This window comes from Citrus clementina, unplaced genomic scaffold (genome assembly GCF_000493195.1).
Source record: "Citrus clementina cultivar Clemenules unplaced genomic scaffold, Citrus_clementina_v1.0 scaffold_6, whole genome shotgun sequence".
NCBI lineage: Eukaryota > Viridiplantae > Streptophyta > Magnoliopsida > Sapindales > Rutaceae > Citrus > Citrus x clementina.
In genome coordinates, this window is record NW_006262139.1 from 5517373 (window position 1) to 5538130 (window position 20758).

General features: G+C 31.2%; 1 protein-coding gene and 2 pseudogenes across 1 annotated transcript; 2 read left to right on the top strand and 1 right to left on the bottom strand.

The window, feature by feature from the left end:
• Positions 1-797: 797 nt before the first annotated feature.
• LOC112097306 lies at positions 798-5895 on the bottom strand (annotated as a pseudogene).
• Positions 5896-7192: 1297 nt separating this feature from the next.
• Positions 7193-12123, top strand: LOC18039419 (annotated as a pseudogene).
• A 3299-nt stretch (positions 12124-15422) lies between these two features.
• On the top strand, positions 15423-16327 carry LOC18039420 (thaumatin-like protein 1). The gene is made up of 2 exons (XM_006428418.2): positions 15423-15488; positions 15588-16327. The coding sequence occupies exons 1-2, from the start codon at positions 15434-15436 to the stop codon at positions 16268-16270; spliced, it is 738 nt and encodes a 245-aa protein (XP_006428481.1). The 5' UTR covers positions 15423-15433; the 3' UTR covers positions 16271-16327.
• The last annotated feature ends 4431 nt before the right edge of the window (positions 16328-20758 follow it).

A 20758-nucleotide genomic window follows, 5' to 3' on the forward strand; every position in this document is an offset into this window, starting at 1 on the left:
AATGTAATCACCATGAATACATAATAAAACATCTTAAATTAAAAAAATCCCAAATATAAAACAACACAGTTAAGTTATAATCCCATAAACCAAGCCACAAAACTTCTAAAGATTAACGGAAATATTCCAATAGCAAGACTTTAAGCTTGACTTCGAGTAGTAATGCCCTCTTCCAGTGGGAATACTCCAACAACCACACTCTAACACTCCAATGCAGACACTCAGCAACACTCCAACCCATACCCAGCAACCCACCATCTTCTAATAGCACTCTAATTCCAGCCACATACCCAGCAACATTCCAAACCAAACCAGCAAATAAATCTATACAAAGTCAATCAAAATACCCAATGTTATCAAATGCATAACATCTACACTACAATCCTTAACAACAACCATTATAAAGGGATTAAAATCTCAGAAACATCAATATATTTTATTTCGTTATAAACCATCTCTGACAGAGCAGTCTAATTCAATAGAACATAACTCATTCCTAAAAACCATTCTGGTTCAGTAGACAGTACCCATTCTTAAAAATCATTCTAGTTCAACAGAACATTATCCATTCTTAAAATTTACTGTTTTACATTTACTTAGTGTCATTTTGGATAGGATAAAAGTCAAAGTCACAAGTTTGGGATCAATCAAGGTCATATGGTATATAGAAATTTGTCAGTAGTAATTGCATTATCTTTGATAGTTAGAAGTACTGAACCAAACCAATCATCAAACAAGGAAATAATGAATTAAGAACAGAGAAAACGAATAAATAGGATAGAAGATTTTCAGAAGCATTACTCTGGAGCGTGATAACTAAAGGTTCCCAAAACTCGAGTAGAATGAAGGCGAGCTGCCATATTAGGGGCCTGATTTGAAAGGTTAAAATCTGCAATCTTTGCTTTGAAATCTTAGAAGAAAAGGACATTGCTAGATCTGATATCTCTTTGTATTATTGAAGGTTGAACCTTCTCATGCAAGTACTCCAAACCCCTTAATGCATCAACTACGATTCTAACCCGTGTCATCCAGTCAAGCACTGGACTTGGTTGTGCTCCTTGAACTCCTTTTTTGCATGTAATTACATGTATAATCCAAATCAGCTCATCCTATCTCCTAATCAAGAGATCCCATTGTAGCAAATTCATAAGCAAGAACACGGAGATTTCCTTCAACACAGTAACCAAGCAACTCGACAAGATTTTCATGCTTCAATCTTTAAACAATTGAAACCTGATATAAAATAGCGGGACAAAAACATATGCATTAAAAACGTAAATTCAGCTATCAATAACAACAAAGCAATAATAAAAACAATATGCTTCTATGAAGTTTCAAATATACCTGAGTCAAAAATTCAACATTTGACTCAGGCTCAGAGGAAACATCAAGCTTTTTAACAGCCACTGCTTTGCCATTTTCTAAGTTTGCATAATACACCCTTCCATATGATCCCTCACCAATCAATGCCTTTGATCCAAATTGTCCGTCTTTTCTTTCAGTTCATCCAAAGGCAATGCAGGCACTTCAATAGGTGGCACTGCCTTCTGCACTTCAGGTTTCACAGGAGCTGGGACCTTTTTGTGCTGCCTTAAAATGTGGAAAAATGATTGAGATAGGACAAGCGTGGAAAAACAATTGAACCTAGTTACAGATGTATGCCTTTATTCATAAATAAGAAATCTATTCATATCCTTTTAACCATATGAAATTATGCCAATAGCTATTTTTGAAGGCCTTATGTGAAAATAAACTTAATTACAATAGTAAATATATACTTAGAGTCACAATGAAACTAGTTTCTGCTAATCAAATGATATATCAATTTTCTGCAAAAAGAATAGAATATCTACTGCAATAAGCTCTCACAAAACAATTTTGAATTTCAGTTTAAGCGCAGCCACAAATGAGGAAAAGTAAAAGGTATTAATTGCTGAATCCTTGACATCAGTACCCATCTTATCATCAAAACAACTATCATAACCAACTTTTTCTCATCTCTAGCAATTGTCCAACATAATATTAAAAATCAAGTGCTAAAATTATCAAGAATTTCCTATCATAAATATGAATTTTAATTTATCTTATTAAGCTGTAAAATGCGAGATCAAAGCCATGTCCAAATCGTTCTATTTAAATATAAAATAGTTAAAAGTTCAGAATCATTACAAATTATTAAATGTACCCAAATATAATTGCAAGACCAATTAAAAGTGATGCTATAAACAAGGAATTCAGAGTATTACATCTATTCAAAAGCTGCTTCACTATTCAAGAATAAATCGAGACAACAAGGCCAAAGAAACATACCATCTGGATAATTCTTTGGGCTTTTCAGGCACTCATTTTCATGAGATGGATAAGACTCCTCTACTTGACAAGTACAATGAGCCAGCGACGCATCTTAACAATCTTTTTCAAATAGAGATCGTCTTCAGGACCTTTATCCAATCACACAAAGTAACCTGGAGAAGGTGCATGTGCCTGCACACGTTACACACGAAATTCCGCACCACAACCGAACAATTAAACAAATTAATCATAAGCTAACATTCAAAATGAGAAAAAGATTTGACAGTAAAATGATGTATAACCATAAAGCGTTAATTTGACATTCAAAATTGCTGCAAAAGGGTATTTCGTTTCAGAAAATTGGGGGGGGGGGGGGGGGAAAAAGCCAACTAAGTTCTAAATATACCATTCACAACCCATTAATAAAGAGAGGTAAGGGGGAAAAGAAACACATTACAGAGACCCCAAATAGCAGAGTCTGGATACTCTACATAAACTACAAACATTCCAACATCATTGCAACAAAAATTTGCAAAAATGAAATGAAAAAGCAGAACATAACCGCAACTTTATAGTATTCAGATAGACAAAGATGGAAGCCAAAAATAAAAAGAAAGAATGAAAATGTCATTTGAAACCCCTCCAGTAGAGGATGCCCCAAAAATACAACATGAACTCGGAACATTTTGCTATCACTCACAACCTAACAAAGAGAATATAAATTACGAAAAAGTTGTCAAAGCAAGAAGAATAGCTCCAACGACATTAGAAATGCACCAGAAGCTTTCAAAGCAAAACTTCTCCTAGAAAAACTAAGGTCCTTAGTAGAGTAGTTACTAAAAGTGACACATAACAGCACAAATCCAAACCATAAATCTCAAACACTCACCAAAATAAGATAAAAATTTAAAAAAAATAAGATAAAAAAATAAGAATTAAAGAAAAAATATTTAAAATTGCCCATTGGAAGCTCATGCCTCTAGTCTGTGACAACTGTAACCAGCATGAAACACGCTTTATTGCCACTGTACTGCTTCTTTTTGTGGTCATCACATGCCGTCAGCTCGCGCTGGAACCTCACATGCAACTAGTAGAGCCATGAGCACCGCCACGCTTTCGCTGCATCAAGAAATGCAGCCCAATTCGAACGCTTCCGCCATGGTGGCTATGGATGTGAGTATCTACCTAGGTCGATTGAGAGTGGCTGTAAGGAGGCTAAGGTTTCAGGTGGTTTTATGAGAGAAGAGTTTGGTGTGAGAATGGGTGGGAACCTCAACACTTAGAAAAAAAATCGAGGGTTTCTATTTAATTTTAACTTTTTATTTTTATTTTAATAGCTTGTTTTTTATTTTATAATAAAATTTTTTAAATATTTAACATTTTATAAGCAAAAAATTATCGTTCCAACTTAAGTGAAACGACAACGTTTCTTGATTCATATAATATTTTATTTCAAATAATGCCAAAAATTTCAGTAAAAAAAGCTCCAAAATGAAGTCAACATTAAAATTCTATCATGAATTCTTGATGTAATATATTCTATCACAAAGTCGTCATATATTATTGACATAATTGCTATCATGAGTCCATCATGAATACTTGATAGACACAAAATCTATCACGACTCTATCATATTTTTATGACGTACGTCATTTCCATCACAAAGTGTCTGTCATCTATTGCTAGTTTCTTATAGTGAATAAAGGGACATTTTTGAACATATTGAACTGTTTTGAATTGAATAGTATCTTTGTATATAGGTCATTCTTATTGCTTTCACCTAAGAATGCTTGAAGAGTGATGATAGAGTTATAAACTCTTGTATAAACTTATTTTATATAAGTTGGTGTGGTGTAAATTCATTGATTGAATGAACGTACAAAAAAATAAAAATAAATAATGCGAGCTAGGAGCTATTTAATCTAACCAAATAATATATGTTACATCAGTTTGTAGAAAATAAGTTTGTACAAGAATTTGTATGATATGATTTCTTTTTTCCAAATCCATCATGTATTTATGTTTTTTGGCTAAATATCCAAACTAAAAAAAAAAAAATTAATGATCCTTACCCACTTTAGATAAATAAAAATATAAATTAAGATGCATTGATATAAACTGTAGATCCATCAAGTATTCAACAGTTAGGTTCATACTTACTATAAATTTGTTACTATTATTTTAATTTGATACTATCTAAAATTGTAAAATACACAAAAAAGGTTTTGGAAGACTTTCAAAAGGATGCCAATAGGCAATAGTCCAACACTCTAACTAATTTCACATTAGGTTTGGATTGAGCAACTGAACTAAACTAATGAAAATAAATTATGATTAAGTGTGAAATAAGATAAAATATTTCTAATTTACACATAGAACTAGTGGATTGAACGAAAAAGTAGTAAATTAATGTTAGAGATAAATTGATCTTTAGAACCATAAAAAGAACAAAAACTTAGAAAAATAATATAAAACTTGTAAATTGACATTAAGTGTGAAATGAAACAAAAACTTTGTAAAGTGCACATAGGACTAGTAAATTGAAGGAAAAAGTGGTAAATTAATGTTGAAGTGGTAAATTGACCATTAAAATTATAAAAAAAACAAAAAATTAGGAACGTGTCATAAAACTTGTAAATTGACATTAAATGTGAAATGAAACAAAAAATTGTAAATTACATATAAGACTAGTAAATTGAAAGAACAAGAGTAAATTAATGTTCGAGTGGTAAATTGGTCTTTAGAATTGTAAACAAAACAAAAATTTAGAAAAATGACATAAAACTTGTGAATTGACATTTAGTGTAAAATGAAACAAAAATTTTGTAAAGCACAGATAGGACAAGTGAATTGAAGAAAAAAAATAGGTAAATTAATGTTGAAATGGTAAATTGACCTTCGCAATTGTTAAAAAAAAGTTTTGAAAAATTACTTAAAATTTGTAAATTAATATTAAATGTAAAAGGAAACAAAAAATTTGTAAACCACAGGACTCGTAAATTTAAAGTAAAAATGGTAAACTAATGTTGGAACGGTAAATTGGTCATAAGAATTGTAAAAAAAAAAGTCTAGAAAAATAAATAAAACTTGTAAATTGATATTAAGTGTGTAAAATAAAATAAAAAATTTATAAACCACACATAAAACTAGTAACCTAGAGGAAAATAGGGTAAGTTAATGCTGGAAATTCATTTCAATGATCAGGCCTGACTCGACCCATTGCCATCGCTACGAACACACTATTGATTCGTTATGAACTCACCAGTTAGATTCATACTAACTCTAAATGTGTTACTATTATTTAAATCCCGTACAAATCTAAAATTGTAAAATATACAAAAAGATTTTTAAAGACTTCAAAAGAAAATTGCCAATACTTAAACTCTCTAACCAATTTCACATTGGTTTTGGGTCGGGTCAACCCAACGAAACCCAGCGAATACAATGGTAAATCCAGGCGTGGATCGATATTTAGTCCATGTTCGAGCGCATGCATTAAAGCCATAAGCAAAGCAAGCAGTAGAGATCTTTTGGAAAATTACTCACTTGCACAGAGACATGATTTTCAGCTTCTCTGCTTCCAATTTCTTCAGCTTTTGCCATTTCATTAAAAATCTCGACCAAATGTAATTAGAATTGATTACTAAGTAGAATAATCATTCAAAATCAAACCGCACATCCAAAGAGCTCAAAAGTTTCATTATGTCCCCTATAAATTCATCGCACCACTATTCACCAAGTTTTCTCACAACTTTCTTGCAAAACAAACACAAGCACGAAAGCTACAAGAAACGAGAAAATTAATCAGGGAACAGGGTAGAAAAGTAAGAAAATTGGCATAATTTTGTCTGAAATTTTGTAAAAGATGAAATACTATAAAACATCCTGAAGATCCAAATCAAGACCGCTACTACTATTAAGACGAGACGAGACAAGACAAAAGACATCATGATGAATAACAACGCAATTCGCATGCAAAATAGTAAAAGGTGACCCGTGGAGGGCATGAAGAGTATCGTTGTCCGTTAAGCCAAAGAAACAGCACACATGTTACTGTTGTTAAAAAGAAACCCAGATTCTAAAGGAGACGCCAGACGAAGCGAGACGAAGCGAAACGTAACTAGCGCGTCTCCCTCTTCCCATCTCTTCCCCTCTCTTGGAGTCTTTCATCGTGTATTTTGTTGCGGAGTTGAGCTTACATAACATACGTGGCCTACGTTGAATTGCGGAGGATTAATGAAATTGCCACGTGGTGTTGAAAAATCTCTTCAGCTGTGGGTGAAACGTAAGCTCATACGGTTGGTTGTCGTGTCAGAAGGAAGGAAGTTTCTTCGTCTTTCTGAGGCCGCGGCCTCTTTTCAATGAAACTGAGACTCAACATGGAGTTTCCTTGAGTCGTTTCGCAGTTCGGTCCAGTACGTACATGCATGTCAATATTCAATTGAAGCTGTGCGTTAAAATTTTCACGACCTTTTCATTCTCATCGAATAACTGTTTATTATTATTATTATTATTATTATGATGCCGTTTCTTTTTAGATATATTATTGGATATGGAAAATTTTTTTTTTCGGATATGGAAAATCATGCACGCGCAAACTTCTTTTTTTATAATTTTAATGCAAAAAACTTTTTTATAATATAAATTAGAATTATTTTTAAAAATTAGACAAAGTTGAAATTATTTTCCGAGTAAGATCCTATTTCTCTAGAATTTGAACACAAATGACCATATCGAAAGAAGGCAAGTTGCACAAAGCGACGTGTCGGAAATTAAAGTTTGATTTTCCATAGATAAAAATATATCCTTTCCCTTGTGGAAAACGATTTTAACTTTCTAAGAGCGGCCACGTTTCTACATTTTAAACCAAAATTCATCTTTTCCTTTCGCCATCTAATTAATTTTAGGGTTTTAGCATCCTAATCCTTTCTCTGAAAAACCGTCATTTATCCTCCACGATGTGCAGTGACGAGAAGGATAACGATCTCCGTGCATGTAACCTTAGTCTTCAAAACTCTAATTTCGGTTTAGTTCATCAATTATTAACTACCTGATCTGACTCTCGTTTTGTTTTGGTTTCCGTGTAGCCCTTGACAAAGGGGCTCGAGCCAACCTCCTGGCCGTTCCAAAGGTAATTAAGTGATGATTGTCTCATTTATTTTTTGCTTTTTTAGTAAGATTAGTATTATATATGTTTACATTTAGGGCTTTGATTGTTTAATGGACGATTAATTGTTATTGTGTAGGATAAACTTGAGAATTTGACGCAGAAAATTGAGGCTCTCAGACAGATACAGGCACGTGCATGATTTGTTATTTATATTTTCACTGCCACATTGTGTGCGCTATAGATTATGTCATCACTATCTGTGTTATATATATATATGTACATGTTATTCTGTTGCTACATGTTATAGATTGACCGTTTTGCCACTTCATGGTAATTACTGATGGTTATAATTGCTGAAAATCTTGACAAGGAGAGGAGGTTAACATGATGATTCTTCTATAAGATACAGAGGCAACGTGATGAATTGGAAGCAAAATTCCTCAAGGAGAGAGCAAGGCACGAAGCTGAATGTGAAAAACTTTATCAGCCTCTGTTCACCAAGGTATCATTTCATGCCGTCCAATCTAAAAAATAATTTGGGTTTCTTTCTTTATAGTCTGGTGTGCTCTTGATGCTAGGTGTTTAAAATAGTGCCATAACTATTCTAGTTGTGCAAGGGCATTGTTGCCCTTTGGCTTTTAACATTTAACTTGTATCATGTGAGCCTAATTAATTTGTCTGGGAGAATGCGGAAGATTAGTTCATCTAATTTCCTTTAGACACATTGATTGTTGCATGTACTCTACTTGTAGAGATTTGACATTGTCAACGGCCTTGATGGAGTTCAAGGGGCCGCAAATGGAGCAATGGACCTCGGAGAGGATAAAGCTAGCAAAGGTACTCTTTTAATATCAACATCGGAATTGGGGTCTTTCTCTAAGGTGTATTTTGGCAAATGACGTCGTGGATTATATTTGATTGTTTGCATGCAAAATGGAGAGAAAGGAGTGCCTAATTTTTGGCTCACTGCAATGACAAATAATTCCTTACTAGCTCAAGAAGTAAGTTATTTGAGCATAATTTTTTTTTTTAAGTTGCTGCCACTATCAAGGATTTGCGTTCTTAAAACCTTTTTTTTTGCAATATACCTTGAAATCAGATTACTAAGGCTGATGAAGAAGCTCTCAAGTATCTTATAGACATTAAGTCGTCCAGGATTGTTTGTTGTCGTGAATTCAAGCTTGAATTCTTCTTTGGCCCTAATCCATACTTCAAGAACTATGTCTTGGCAAAGAAGTTCGTCATGATTGATGAAGTTAAACTTATTTTTGATGAAGCAATAGGGTAATTAACTTCTATTCTTTCCTTGCAATTATGTTGCGAGCTATATCATTTGGAATCCGTAGTAAGATCATTGAGATTTGAGAAGTCTTGTTCCCTACTGTTATACCTTAGATGATCAAAAATTTTGTTCTTGTTGTTCTGTTGGTGTTTTGTAGGACGAAGATTAAATGGTATCCAGAAAAATGCTTGACAAGAGAATGCTCAACACGGAAGCCAAAGAAAAGTTTTTTCAATTTTTTCAAATCACTTGAATTCCCTGTATATGACGAATCTATTGATGTAAGATTCACATCATGACTTGTGGATAATTGGTTGTTTTATTTTCGGTTCCTTATCTTTTTCAATTTCTTGAATAGGTTAAGCTTCTTCATCAATTGGAACATGATTATGAAATTGGGTATGTAGTCTTGATACCTCTTTTTTTAAGCCATGTAAATCTTCTTGATAATGCTCCTTGTCCGCTGTACAGTGATTATGATATTAGGAATTGAGTTTTTATACCGAGCATGGTGATTATATTTCACAAATATGTAGTTTAGGTTTGAAGGGTTGAACGTATTTGAACACTTTGGAGTTTTTAACTTTATGGGGCTTGTAATGGATTCCAGAGTTCTATTTTTTTATGTAGTGTGACAATTAAAAAGGAGATTGTTTGCCATGCTATTTCATGGTTTAGTGGGGATGCAACTTGTGGGAGACGGACCAAAAGGAAGGTATGTTACTGTAGTCTTTTGGGTCAGTCAAATCCTTCAATAATTCTAAGATCAAAATGAGGTCAATAGTAGACCTGAGTATTTCATCATTACCTGATGTAAGGATCATTGATTTTACAGATTGAATTTGATAACCCTGCAGCTGAGAACTTGGCTCAGAAAAATGAGTCTCTCAGAAAGATTGAGGCAAGTTCTTTTTTATTTTAACTGGGTCATTGATATGATGTCACTTTGTGCTATTAGTATGGTGTGGACATGATAAATTGTGTATTTCAAAAATCTTTATTTTTGGATATATTTGGTGGGTAATAGGAGTTGATTGACATTTTTGCCACTAATTCAATGTAGTAAATGGTTTATGATTATCTTGTTAATAATATTGACCAATGCCTTAAAATGGAAAGTCATATTGAGTACGGCAGACAGTTCTCATTAACTTCCCTCTACAATGTTGATATACATTATATTACTAGTTTCTGACTCACTTTATAATGGTAATCAACTTGGTCAGTGCCTCAAATGACAATTTGACATCATTATAAATATCATGTTTGTTTATTTCATAAATTTACTGTAAAAATTTCCACATTTGAGGAAATTTCTTCAACTTTGGTTTTCGTTTATGTTGTTGGGTGTATTTTGCACCCTTCATGGTTTTTTCATTTCTTAATTGCTCAAACACTCGACAACAAGATGAGGTTGATGACTCTTTAATGATTTACAGATTGAGCTTAATAAATTGGAGGCAGAATTCTTTGAGAAGAGAAGAAAAGAGGAAGCCAATTATGTTAAATTGTGTCAGCCTCTAGACACCAAGTTATCTTACCATCTTATCTAACAAAATTTTCTGCTTTTGTATAGGAAGGTGAATATATTTACTTGGGAATTAAGAATATCCAGACCCATTTAATGTAACGATGGGGTAGTCTCTTTTATGGGATATTTGAAGAGAAAAAAAGAAAGGCAAAGAAAAGGAAATTGTACATTTCTTTTTTTGTTTTACCAAAAACTGCATTGGGTTTCCTCTTCTGTGGGCCACATACTGATTAGCCTGGTGTGCTCTTGAGGCTATGTTAAAATAGTGCCATAGACATTCCTGTGTGAGGGCATGGTTGCCCTGTGTCTTTTTACATTCATGTGTATGTTATGCATGACAGCATGAGCTTTCTCTCGGATTATTTGAAGCTTGATTCATGTAATTTCCTATAATCCAATTGGTTGTACCGTACAGAGGTATGACATTGTCAACGGTGTTACTGAAGTGAAAGGGGCTCCTAATGATGGTGCAATGGTCCAGTCAGAGGATAAAGCTACCAAAGGTACCCTTCGAATATCAACATAGGAATTATGAAATTCCTTTAAAATTATTGTGGCAAATGTCCTTGTGGATTTATATTTGATTGTTTATGCTCGTAATGCAGAGAAAGGAGTACCTGATTTCTGGTTTATTGCGATGAAAAGTCACCATGGGCTTCGTCAGAATGTAAGTTACTAGAGTATTTAGGTTTTTTCTTCCATTTTTTATTTTTATTTGTTTTTGCCATGGTCAAGGATTTGTGTTCTTGAAATATTTTCTTCCGAATCAGATTGCCAAGCATGATCAAGGAGCTTTGAAGTATCTTACAGACATTAAGTGGTCTAGGATTAATGATTCTGAGGGGTTTAAGCTTGAATTCACCTTTGGCCCCAATCCTTACTTCAAGAATTCTGTCTTGGAAAAGACTTATCGCATGATTGATGAAACTGATATTGTTCTCGAGGAAGCTATTGGGTAACTTACTTTGAGAGCTATAGTGTTTGCAGTAAGATTATTGAGAATAAGTCTTTTTCTATATTGTTATACCTTGATCTAAATTTTGCTTGCTGGTGCTACTGTTGTGTAGGACGGTGATTCATTGGTATCCAGGACAATGCTGGATAGAGAAGGCAGAGAGATCTTTTTTCAATTTTTTCGAACCACTTGAGGTGCCTACAGATGTTGAAGGTTTTGAATGATTTTCATCATGCCATTTTTAAAATTAATTGATAATAATTTGTTGTTTTATTCTCCATTTCATTTTATTTCCTATCTCATGAACAAGCTGAGAAGCTTCGATATCAATTGAGATGTGATTATGACATTGGGTGTGTACTTCCGATAACTCTTTAAGCCATTGAAATCTTCTCGATGGTGTGCTGTGTTGACTGTATAATGGTTGTGACATTGAGATTTGAGTTTTTATAACATGCATGGTCATTTTAACTTTGCAAATATGTAGTTTATGTTTGAAGTGTGGAACTTATTTGAAGAATGGTGCTTAGGTGTGGGGATGTCCAGATGATTTTGAAAAGCGAATGGAACTAAAAGATAAGGAAAAGATGGACTGCAATGCACTATGTTTTGTCGCTTAGTGCATTTGAGATTTTTTTTGTTTTTGGGTCTTTTAGCTCCGTTTGAATGATTTTAAAGTGAAGATGTCTGCTCCTTATCGCTACTCCATATTTGAATACTTTGGATTTATTTTACTTTTTGGGTTTTTCCATGCTCTTTCTTTTATTTGGACTTATAATAAAATTTGAACTGCCATTGTGCATTTGTGACTGACTGCCCAGTTCTATTTGATTTTTCTAGAGTGGCATTTAAAGATGAGCTTATCTGCCATGCTGTTGGATGGTATACTGGGGATATTATTCGGAAGAGGATGGCTAATCTTAAATTTTTGGGTTGATCTTAAATATTTCTAGTGGCAGTTCTCCAGAATGGCCAACTGTGATAAATGTTCAGTTGTGTGGCTCAGGAGTCTTAGATTGGAGTTCTTTACCATTTTTTTTTTTAATTTAGATCTTGAGAATCCTTATTACTGTACTTTGTTGGGTTGAGAATGATAAGTCTTTTAATTTCATTCATGAATTTCTCCATATGAATGTTTCAAGAAATTTCATTATTATGTAGGCAAACGATTCCTGCCAAAGGTCTGTTACCTCAGTACATATGGCAAGGCCTGCTATGGTGCCTTTTTGCTATATGGTGATTGGGCGAGGATCGTGTGGGTTTTTTAAAAGGATAAAGATTCAGTACTGAGCTGAGTTTTTGCTGAGCACTAAATCAATGGTAGTTAGATAAAAAAAAAAAAATAGTACTGAATTTTTAAATTTTTCAGTAAAAACTTATCTCAATATTGAATCCTAATCCTTTTTAAAATTTTTCTTGATTGTTTGTCTTCATTCAGCCATGTTTCATCGACATCTATTTTTTAATAGTTATCTGCTACAATGCAGATACAGATGGTGCAAAACTTGACCGGGTTCTTACCGGTTGATGATTGAATAATTTATAGAAAGTTATTTTTAGTGCTGAGGAAATAAAAGAAAATGAAATAGAAAAGATTAAGGAAATTGTTAAATAATTAACATCTATTTAACATAAAAAAATATTTGAGCATAATTATAATATTGCTCTTTTAGTTAAAATACTAATATATCGTTGATGTTTCAAGTTGATTTCAAGTCTTTAATTTTGGTCGATTTTTTTTTACTTATTCGCATATTTTGTTTCAAACTTATAATTCACTAGTTTTGTATTTTTATATTTTCATAAAATTCATTCAATACTAGTATTGCTGGTTAAATTTTAAATAATTTAATTTTTTGTTAAAATTTTTTTACCTTATTTCAACTAATAATTAACTATTTAATATTTTCACAAAATTCATTCAATACTAGTATCGCTGGTTAAATTTTAAATAATTTAATTTTTGTTAAATTTTTTATCTTATTTCAACTAATAATTAACTAATTTTGTTTTTAATATTCTAAACTTATAATTCACTAGTTTTGTATTTAATATTTTCACAAAATTCATTCAATACTAGTATTGCTAGTTAACTTTTAAATAATTTAATTTTTCGTCAAATATTTTTACTTATTTCAACTAATAATTAACTAATTTTTTTTAATAGTCTTACATTCAATGTTAATATTTCAGTTAAATTTCAAATAAATTCATTTTTTATTGGATGAATTTTATGGTTATACCTCCATTGGACTCACATGTTTCAATTAGTTATTCCACTGTCATTACGTTGAATATTTCAATTACTCGATAAGATTCTAATTAATTGGGTTAAATTGTTAAATTTATTTTTATAATTTTACTTTGGTTGGACTAGTTCTTGAGTTTTGTTAAATTTTTTAGCTTATAGGATAAAATGTGTTAATTTATTAGTCCACCAATTTTGTGTTTAATATTTGTATTGAATTCATTAAATACCAATATTCTATATTAGATTTTAAGTTAATTCATTTACGTTGAATAAGTTTTTAAATTTGTTTCTATTTTCTGCTTTTGGGTTTAATGTGTGTCAACTAGTTATTCTACCATTTTTGTGTTGAATATTCTGATTTAACTTATTAATATTTCAAATATTTGGGTTAAGTTTTTTTTTATAATTTTACTTTTAGTGAGGTACTTTCTAATTTAGGTTAAACTTTTTGTGTCATAGGTATGTTACAGTTATTTGTCCATTAGTTTTATATTAAATATATTTATTAAATATTTTTGGGTTAAATTCTAAATAAAATTATTTTTCATTGAATGAGTTCCTAGTTTTGATAAATATTCTCCCTTTTGGGTTTATGTATTTCAATTAATACTTCCTCTAATTTTCTCTCAGATGTCCCTATTAATTAGGTAGGATCCCAAAAATTTAGCTTAGATACCAAATTTATTTTATAAAATTTGGTTTTGTTTGGATTAAACCTTAATTTGGGTTGAACTTTACTATTACGGGTTTAAATGCTTCAATTTTTTTATCCATCAATTCTATGTCCAATGTTCCTACTAAATTCGTTACTGATATTTTTTATTAGAATCCAAATAATTTTATTTATAGTTGGATGAGTGATGAGTTCATATGTTTGCCTAGACTTTCTCCCTTATGAGTGTTGGTTAAAATGCTTTGCAGTGGAAATTATTAGATTGGAATTCTCACATAACATATAAAATTACTATAATTTAGAAATCGTATCTTTGCTTTTTTGCACTAATAATTTGGGCATTCAAATCACTATCTGTCACCCAAAGATTTTTTAACTTATGTCTTAAGTTTGATTTGCACTTAACGTGTGAGCGCCTCTATCACTACTAAAAGCAAGTAGTAATAAAAGAATTTTTTTCTTAAACTTAGAGAAGAAATTTTACTTTTTCTTTGATTTTGTATATTGCGGCTTTTTTCTTTTTTTTTTAAAGTATTTTTATATCTTTTGGTGGAAACCTTAGGCCTTATATATATCTACTAAATCAAATTAGTTTGATTATTTAATTCTAAATCTATGCTTACATATCATGTGTACAGTGTTGCTGATATTGATTTGATGTGCACAAGCCTCTATATCTAACGCACATATCATGTGTACAGTGTTGTTGATATTGATTTGATGTGCACAAGGCTCTATATTTAACGCTCGTTACGGTATATATACAAATACAATTTTATTCTTTTTGATGTTAAAACTAACATGGAGTTAACGGTTTTTGGAGGGTAGATTGACGTTTTCACACTTTTGGAAGATGAATTGAAATATGTCAATATAATAAGAGGGTGGGGTGAAATTTACCCTAAAAATTAAAGACATGCTGCAAACGAAAATTAATTGTGCATTCAATTGCATATCTTGGAATTTGCAAATGAGCATCGCCAAATTAAGCCAAAATATAATAAAATTGGAAAAAAAAAATTGTTGAATTTTAAGTTTTTTACTTTACTTTTATGGTATAAGCAAAGCCTGTAAAGAGCAAAACATTTATTGGGATATATAACAGATATTTGTCCAGCCTGGCGACTATAATATAAACACAATATATTAATTCAATGGATATGCTTTTGACATCACAGTGATTTCCTTTCATTTTGTAGTTAACTCATTAATGAGTTGCAAATTTTATATTATGGTTGATTCTTTCCAGAATATGTTCCTGGCTTTGCTTATAAAAATAAACAAAAGGATACCTTCCCATTCTAATTGCTAGTTTTCTTACTCAGAAAACACACAAGTAATGGAAAACAAAGCTTCTATTTCCAGCCTGCTCCTACTTTTGTTGATCATTTCTGGTAAGTCATTTTTGTGTACACACACAAAAGCAAAAAGGTAACCCAGGAAATGGAATGGATGGCTAATTTTGAATCTTTTTTTTTTGCTTCCTTTTTCAGGTGGGCAGTCTGAAGTAATTCTTAATATTGAGAACCAGTGTTCATACACGGTGTGGCTTGCTGCATCTCCATCTTCTGGCGACTTCAACTCTGAGCATGCACCTGGCACCCTGGAAATATTTAGCATGCCGGAACCATGGACCGGTAGCATTTGGGCGCGAACCAAATGCTCCAATAATGAATCGTTTTACTTTTCTTGTGAGACCGGAGACTGCGGGACAGGCCAAGTTGATTGCCAAGGGCCAATGCCCAGATACCCTGTTACCTTACTCAATTTATCAATCAATAATAAATCTGAAGTGTCGTACGAAGTGAACTTGAACCACGGGTTCAATGTTCCGATCCGGATCAGACCGGATGGCGGGACGTTGGTGGACAGGTCTGGATCATCATGCCCTGTTGTGGATTGCATTGCGGACTTGAGCAATGTGTGCGCTCCAGAATTGGTGGCCACAAACAAAAATGGATCGTATGTAGCATGCAATAGTCCATGTGATGCGTTAAGAGATGCAAGATTTTGCTGTACTGAGAATTTCAGTGGCCAAGCTTGCCAGCCTAATCAGTATTCCAAGAAATTTAAGCAGCTGTGCGGTTTGGCTCACACCTATCCGGCAGATAATAACCCCCCTACGTATTCATGTGGTGGGGCTAATCGTTATAATGTAACTTTCTGCCCCCTTTAAATCTTTTATTAGGTGTCGTACAATGTTGTTATCTATTTTCGTTTATGATATCCTAAGTTTTTGCCTCAACAAAATTGAAGTGGGTTTGTTAGAGAAATTGTTGGACTAAGAAATAAAAAAACTTAAGCCTGAATGAGGAAATTACGCGTAAGGATATTCAAAAACTTGTGATTCGCCTTTGCTTTCAAATAAACGGTTTGACTTGATAGATATGGGCCTAATAATAATATATAATAGAATTGAATTATTGGGACCCTGTAAAATTCTCTTAAAATCTCTTTTTCAATTATACCCCACTTAATACCAAAACTATTCTTTTTCTAAATAAATAATATTGTCATTTGTAAGTAATCGAAACCCCACTTTTCTCTCTCTTCGTTGATCAAGACTCGCGTTTGGGTCATCTTCTAAAACTTAAACGAGATTCATACTAATGATTCCTAATTATAACCATCTCTAAAATATTATTTTGGCAATAAAAGTCAATTATATATCAAACCAATTTTCAGTTCTACACTTCAAATAAAACTCTTGATTTTTTTTTCTCTTTATCTCAAGTATCAATATAAAATGACACACGCACACACACACCACACACACACACACACGCACACACACACCACACACACACACACACACACACACACACACACACACACACACAAGAAGAAAAGAGCTACTGATTTATTAAGAAAATATCATCCTGCAACTTCAAGGAAAAAAGGAAATTGAATAAACTAAATAACAAAGAAGAAATTTGAAGGAAAAAAAAGAGAGAAAAGAGCGCTCTATTCTAATTAGTTAAAAACAAAAGACTCAATATATTAAATATTGAGAGAGAAATATAATTTATTAAACATTTCTGAAATTTTTTACTGTAGAAATTGAATAAAGAGGGGGAGAGAGGGACTGTTCTAGGACACTAGTGTTGTTATTAGATTATGAATTTTTAGTTTTTTTAATGGTAAATCTTTAGGACGAGTTTTTTTCAAGACTTTCTAGGTGTGTTAATTACACAATTCCATTCATAATTTTCTTTAAATGCAATTTAAATTGAATAAGGGTTTTATCATCCTTAAATTAATACTTGTTAAATTGATCTCAATTAAATAATAATTTTTGTCGGTCTTGACCCTGGTGAAAAAATTTACCCAAAATTTTATAATAAATAGAAATCTGACATAAAAATAAATGCAACTGTATATACATTTTAAAATAATTTTAATATTCAAAAAGTCTTTTTGTTTTTGTAATCTATTAGACCTATTTTATTATAATAAAGTAATTTTTATTAATGAATAGAAACATAATATTTAAATAATAAATTAAAATTAAAATTATTTTTGAATACTATGTAAAAAAATAATTTTAGTATTATTAATCGGGAGATATTTTGTTACTTGTAAATTTATTTGACCCACAAATTTATTTAAAATCTTTATAATAAATAAAAATATATTATTAAAACAAATATAATAATTTAAAATTTAATATTATTTTCAATGTGAAAATAATTTAACATTATTAGTCTACTAGATGGATTATGTTATTTATATTAAATTTATATTAATTAAAAAACTTTAAAGTCAATTTTCTAACTAATATGTTCAAAGGGTATAGTGGTAAAAAAGAATTTTTGTGTTCCTTTCTAAAAAATTTGGGGATCTTTATAATTGTTTTTCCAAATCTTGGGAATATAGATGTCTTTTTCCCAACTAAAAAAAACCAGCAAATTCTTTGTTTCAAAACAAAATCCATCAACAATTTTGATCTCTAACCACAATTTGTATCAAACGTTCATCAACCACATAAAACCAAAACCAAAATAAAATACATCTCACTATCTTATTCCTTATCTTCTCTCTCTATAAACTTTTAGGATTGACAAAATCAACACGGAATTTACATCAAATCCTTCATCACTAACATTCTTCGCCACTAAGTCCTTCAGTCATTAGAGGTAATTGACAAAAGCATGCATTGAGCTATGAAGATCGACCATTGAGGAGTCTTCTCGTGGTTGCAGTTATCCATGAGACCAGCGAAAGTGATAATAGTGTAATGGCGGCTATGACACTACAAATTGGGTTTGATTGAGTATATATGAAATAAGGCTTGGATAATTTGTGGACTAAGTTTGATTATGTAAATTTGTGAAGATAAATTTGATTTTAATTAAGGAAGAAATTATGATGTTAAGTGTAGTTAATTAAATATTTGTACTAAAAATTAGTTTTTATTTTTTTAATTTTTTTTGTTCTAGAAACATATTAAATGTCTAAATTACCCTTGTGAAATCATCGATTATAAATGACAGTTGACATTTTAATGGACGGTAGATACAAATTGCAAACTTATGGTGGAAATTCAAACAAATTTAAGCTTTCAAAGTATTTTTTTATAGTAAACTTGATATGGATGACTGATAATTTTTCATTATTTAGCATATTAAATATTTAAATTACCCCTGTCATGATATTAAACAGCAGTTAACATTTTATAGACGATTGATTCAAATTATAAACATAAGATGAAAAATGAAATAAATTTAAATTTTCTTCATATTTTTAATAACAGAACAAATTAAATTAAGATCGATGAATGATAATTTCTCAATAAATATAACTTCAAGACAGCATAAAAGTCACAACTTAAGTTAAATCAGAAGGAAACAATGACTAAACACAACGTGTGAGCAATCACGCGTACAGCCAGCATCCTAGCATTTTCCTCACGTCAAGACATTTGCGTACTTTTCTTTACCAAATCGGGGGCTCCGCTGATAGCGGTACAAAGAGAACTCCGTTTAGACTTGATTTCTTCTGTTAGAAAGTTCAAGGGTGTTTTTCATGGAAGTTTCAAAGACAGAATATCTATTATAAAAAAAAAAAAAAATTTAACGAAACGTATGTAACTCTTACAAAGTATTCTATTAAAAAAAAAAACTTTTACAAATTATTGAAGTCATGAGATGTGAGCCATTAGGTACATTGCCACTCATCACATTTGGGCAGTTCTGGCCACATTTCTCAAATGCAATGAAATTTAGAAAGAAATCATGAAATAGATTGTCAATTTCTGTTAGTTCTCTTCAATTAATTACTGCCGACAAACTATATTTAGTGAGTCAATGGATTCTGGCAAAGATACACAATTGTTTTCATCATATTGCACAATCTAAATTAGTTCTAAGTTCAGACGGGTAAATAATGTTCTTTACATTCCTATCGTTTGGCTCAATGCTTCCAACAGATCACTATAATTTGTAAAATTATCCCATTAGGCCTTTGCATATCAAATTTTTTCCTTAATTTTGATAGTTTTTCCGTTAAACAGTTTGGACAATTCAAATGAATAACATAAATCATTGTCAATTATTCAAACTAGAAAATATTAAAAATAAAGATTATTTTCCAAAGTTATTCAAATTAACACTATAATTATTAATTAATCATGTAAATGTTATTTTCTATAAAGGAAAATATTTGAATACTTATGAAAATTTTAAATAATTTTGTAATAATAATATCACTGTTAATTAGTTGATCTTCTAAATTTAATTAGAAAAAATATTTCAATTGTTTCTTCATTTTTTAGAATTTCATGTTGATTAATATATAAACATACAAAAATAATTATTTTGAAAAGAAATAACATGCTAACAGTTTTATTTATAATAATAAGTTAAAACTTTCTTTTTAATTTTGGAGTAAAAGGAGTATTATATTTCAAAGATTAAATTAAAGATAACATTCTAGAATGTTTGAATAATTTTCCAATCAAACTAAAGATCTAGAATGCTTAAGAGCAAATTTAGGCAATACATTAGTAGGATGATTATAAAATCTTGCAATATTTGAAGTTTGAAGCTCTGCGGCATTGAAATTAGTGTTTGTACCTTTGAGATAATCCAAAACAACTCTATACGTGTATGACATGCGCTTGAAACAAATTGAATAACTTGTAATGAATCCAAATCCACCATAAATAAAGACAAATTAGTCTCGCTAATGGGTCGTATGCCAAAGCAAAAGACTTTCAATATGAGCATTATTGTAGTACTTTTTATTTCTCAAATTAACTTTGAAAATAAATTAAAAAATTATATAATTCACAACGATTTTTTGTTTGAAATAAGTTTTTTTTCATTTATTTTGAATTATCCAAATTCATTAACGGTAAAATCATTAAATTATTTATAAAAAAAAGGAAAGAAAGAGAGGAATAAGATATTTAATAAACTATAAGGATATAATGGACTATTAAATCAAACTATATACTTTCTTCTGACAATCGAGTTAGTTTGGCTTGTTACAACAGAATTAATGGATTAAAGTTTGAATGTTCCTCGTACCAAATTTGACCGGAATTTATTTAATTGAATACAGTAGGACCTACTTAGGCCCCAAGTTCTCCTGGGAACTCAAGGAAGCCAGTCTGGCCATTTGAAAAACAATTGATTACTAAAATAATTGAAGTATTCAGATT

Excerpts from the sequence above, each read along its gene's own strand:
- LOC18039420 (XM_006428418.2), top strand. The coding sequence starts at position 15,434 with ATGGAAAACAAAGCTTCTATTTCCAGCCTGCTCCTACTTTTGTTGATC. Across the intron at positions 15,489-15,587 it reads ACTTTTGTTGATCATTTCTG|GTGGGCAGTCTGAAGTAATT; the intron begins GTAAGTCATTTT and ends TTCCTTTTTCAG.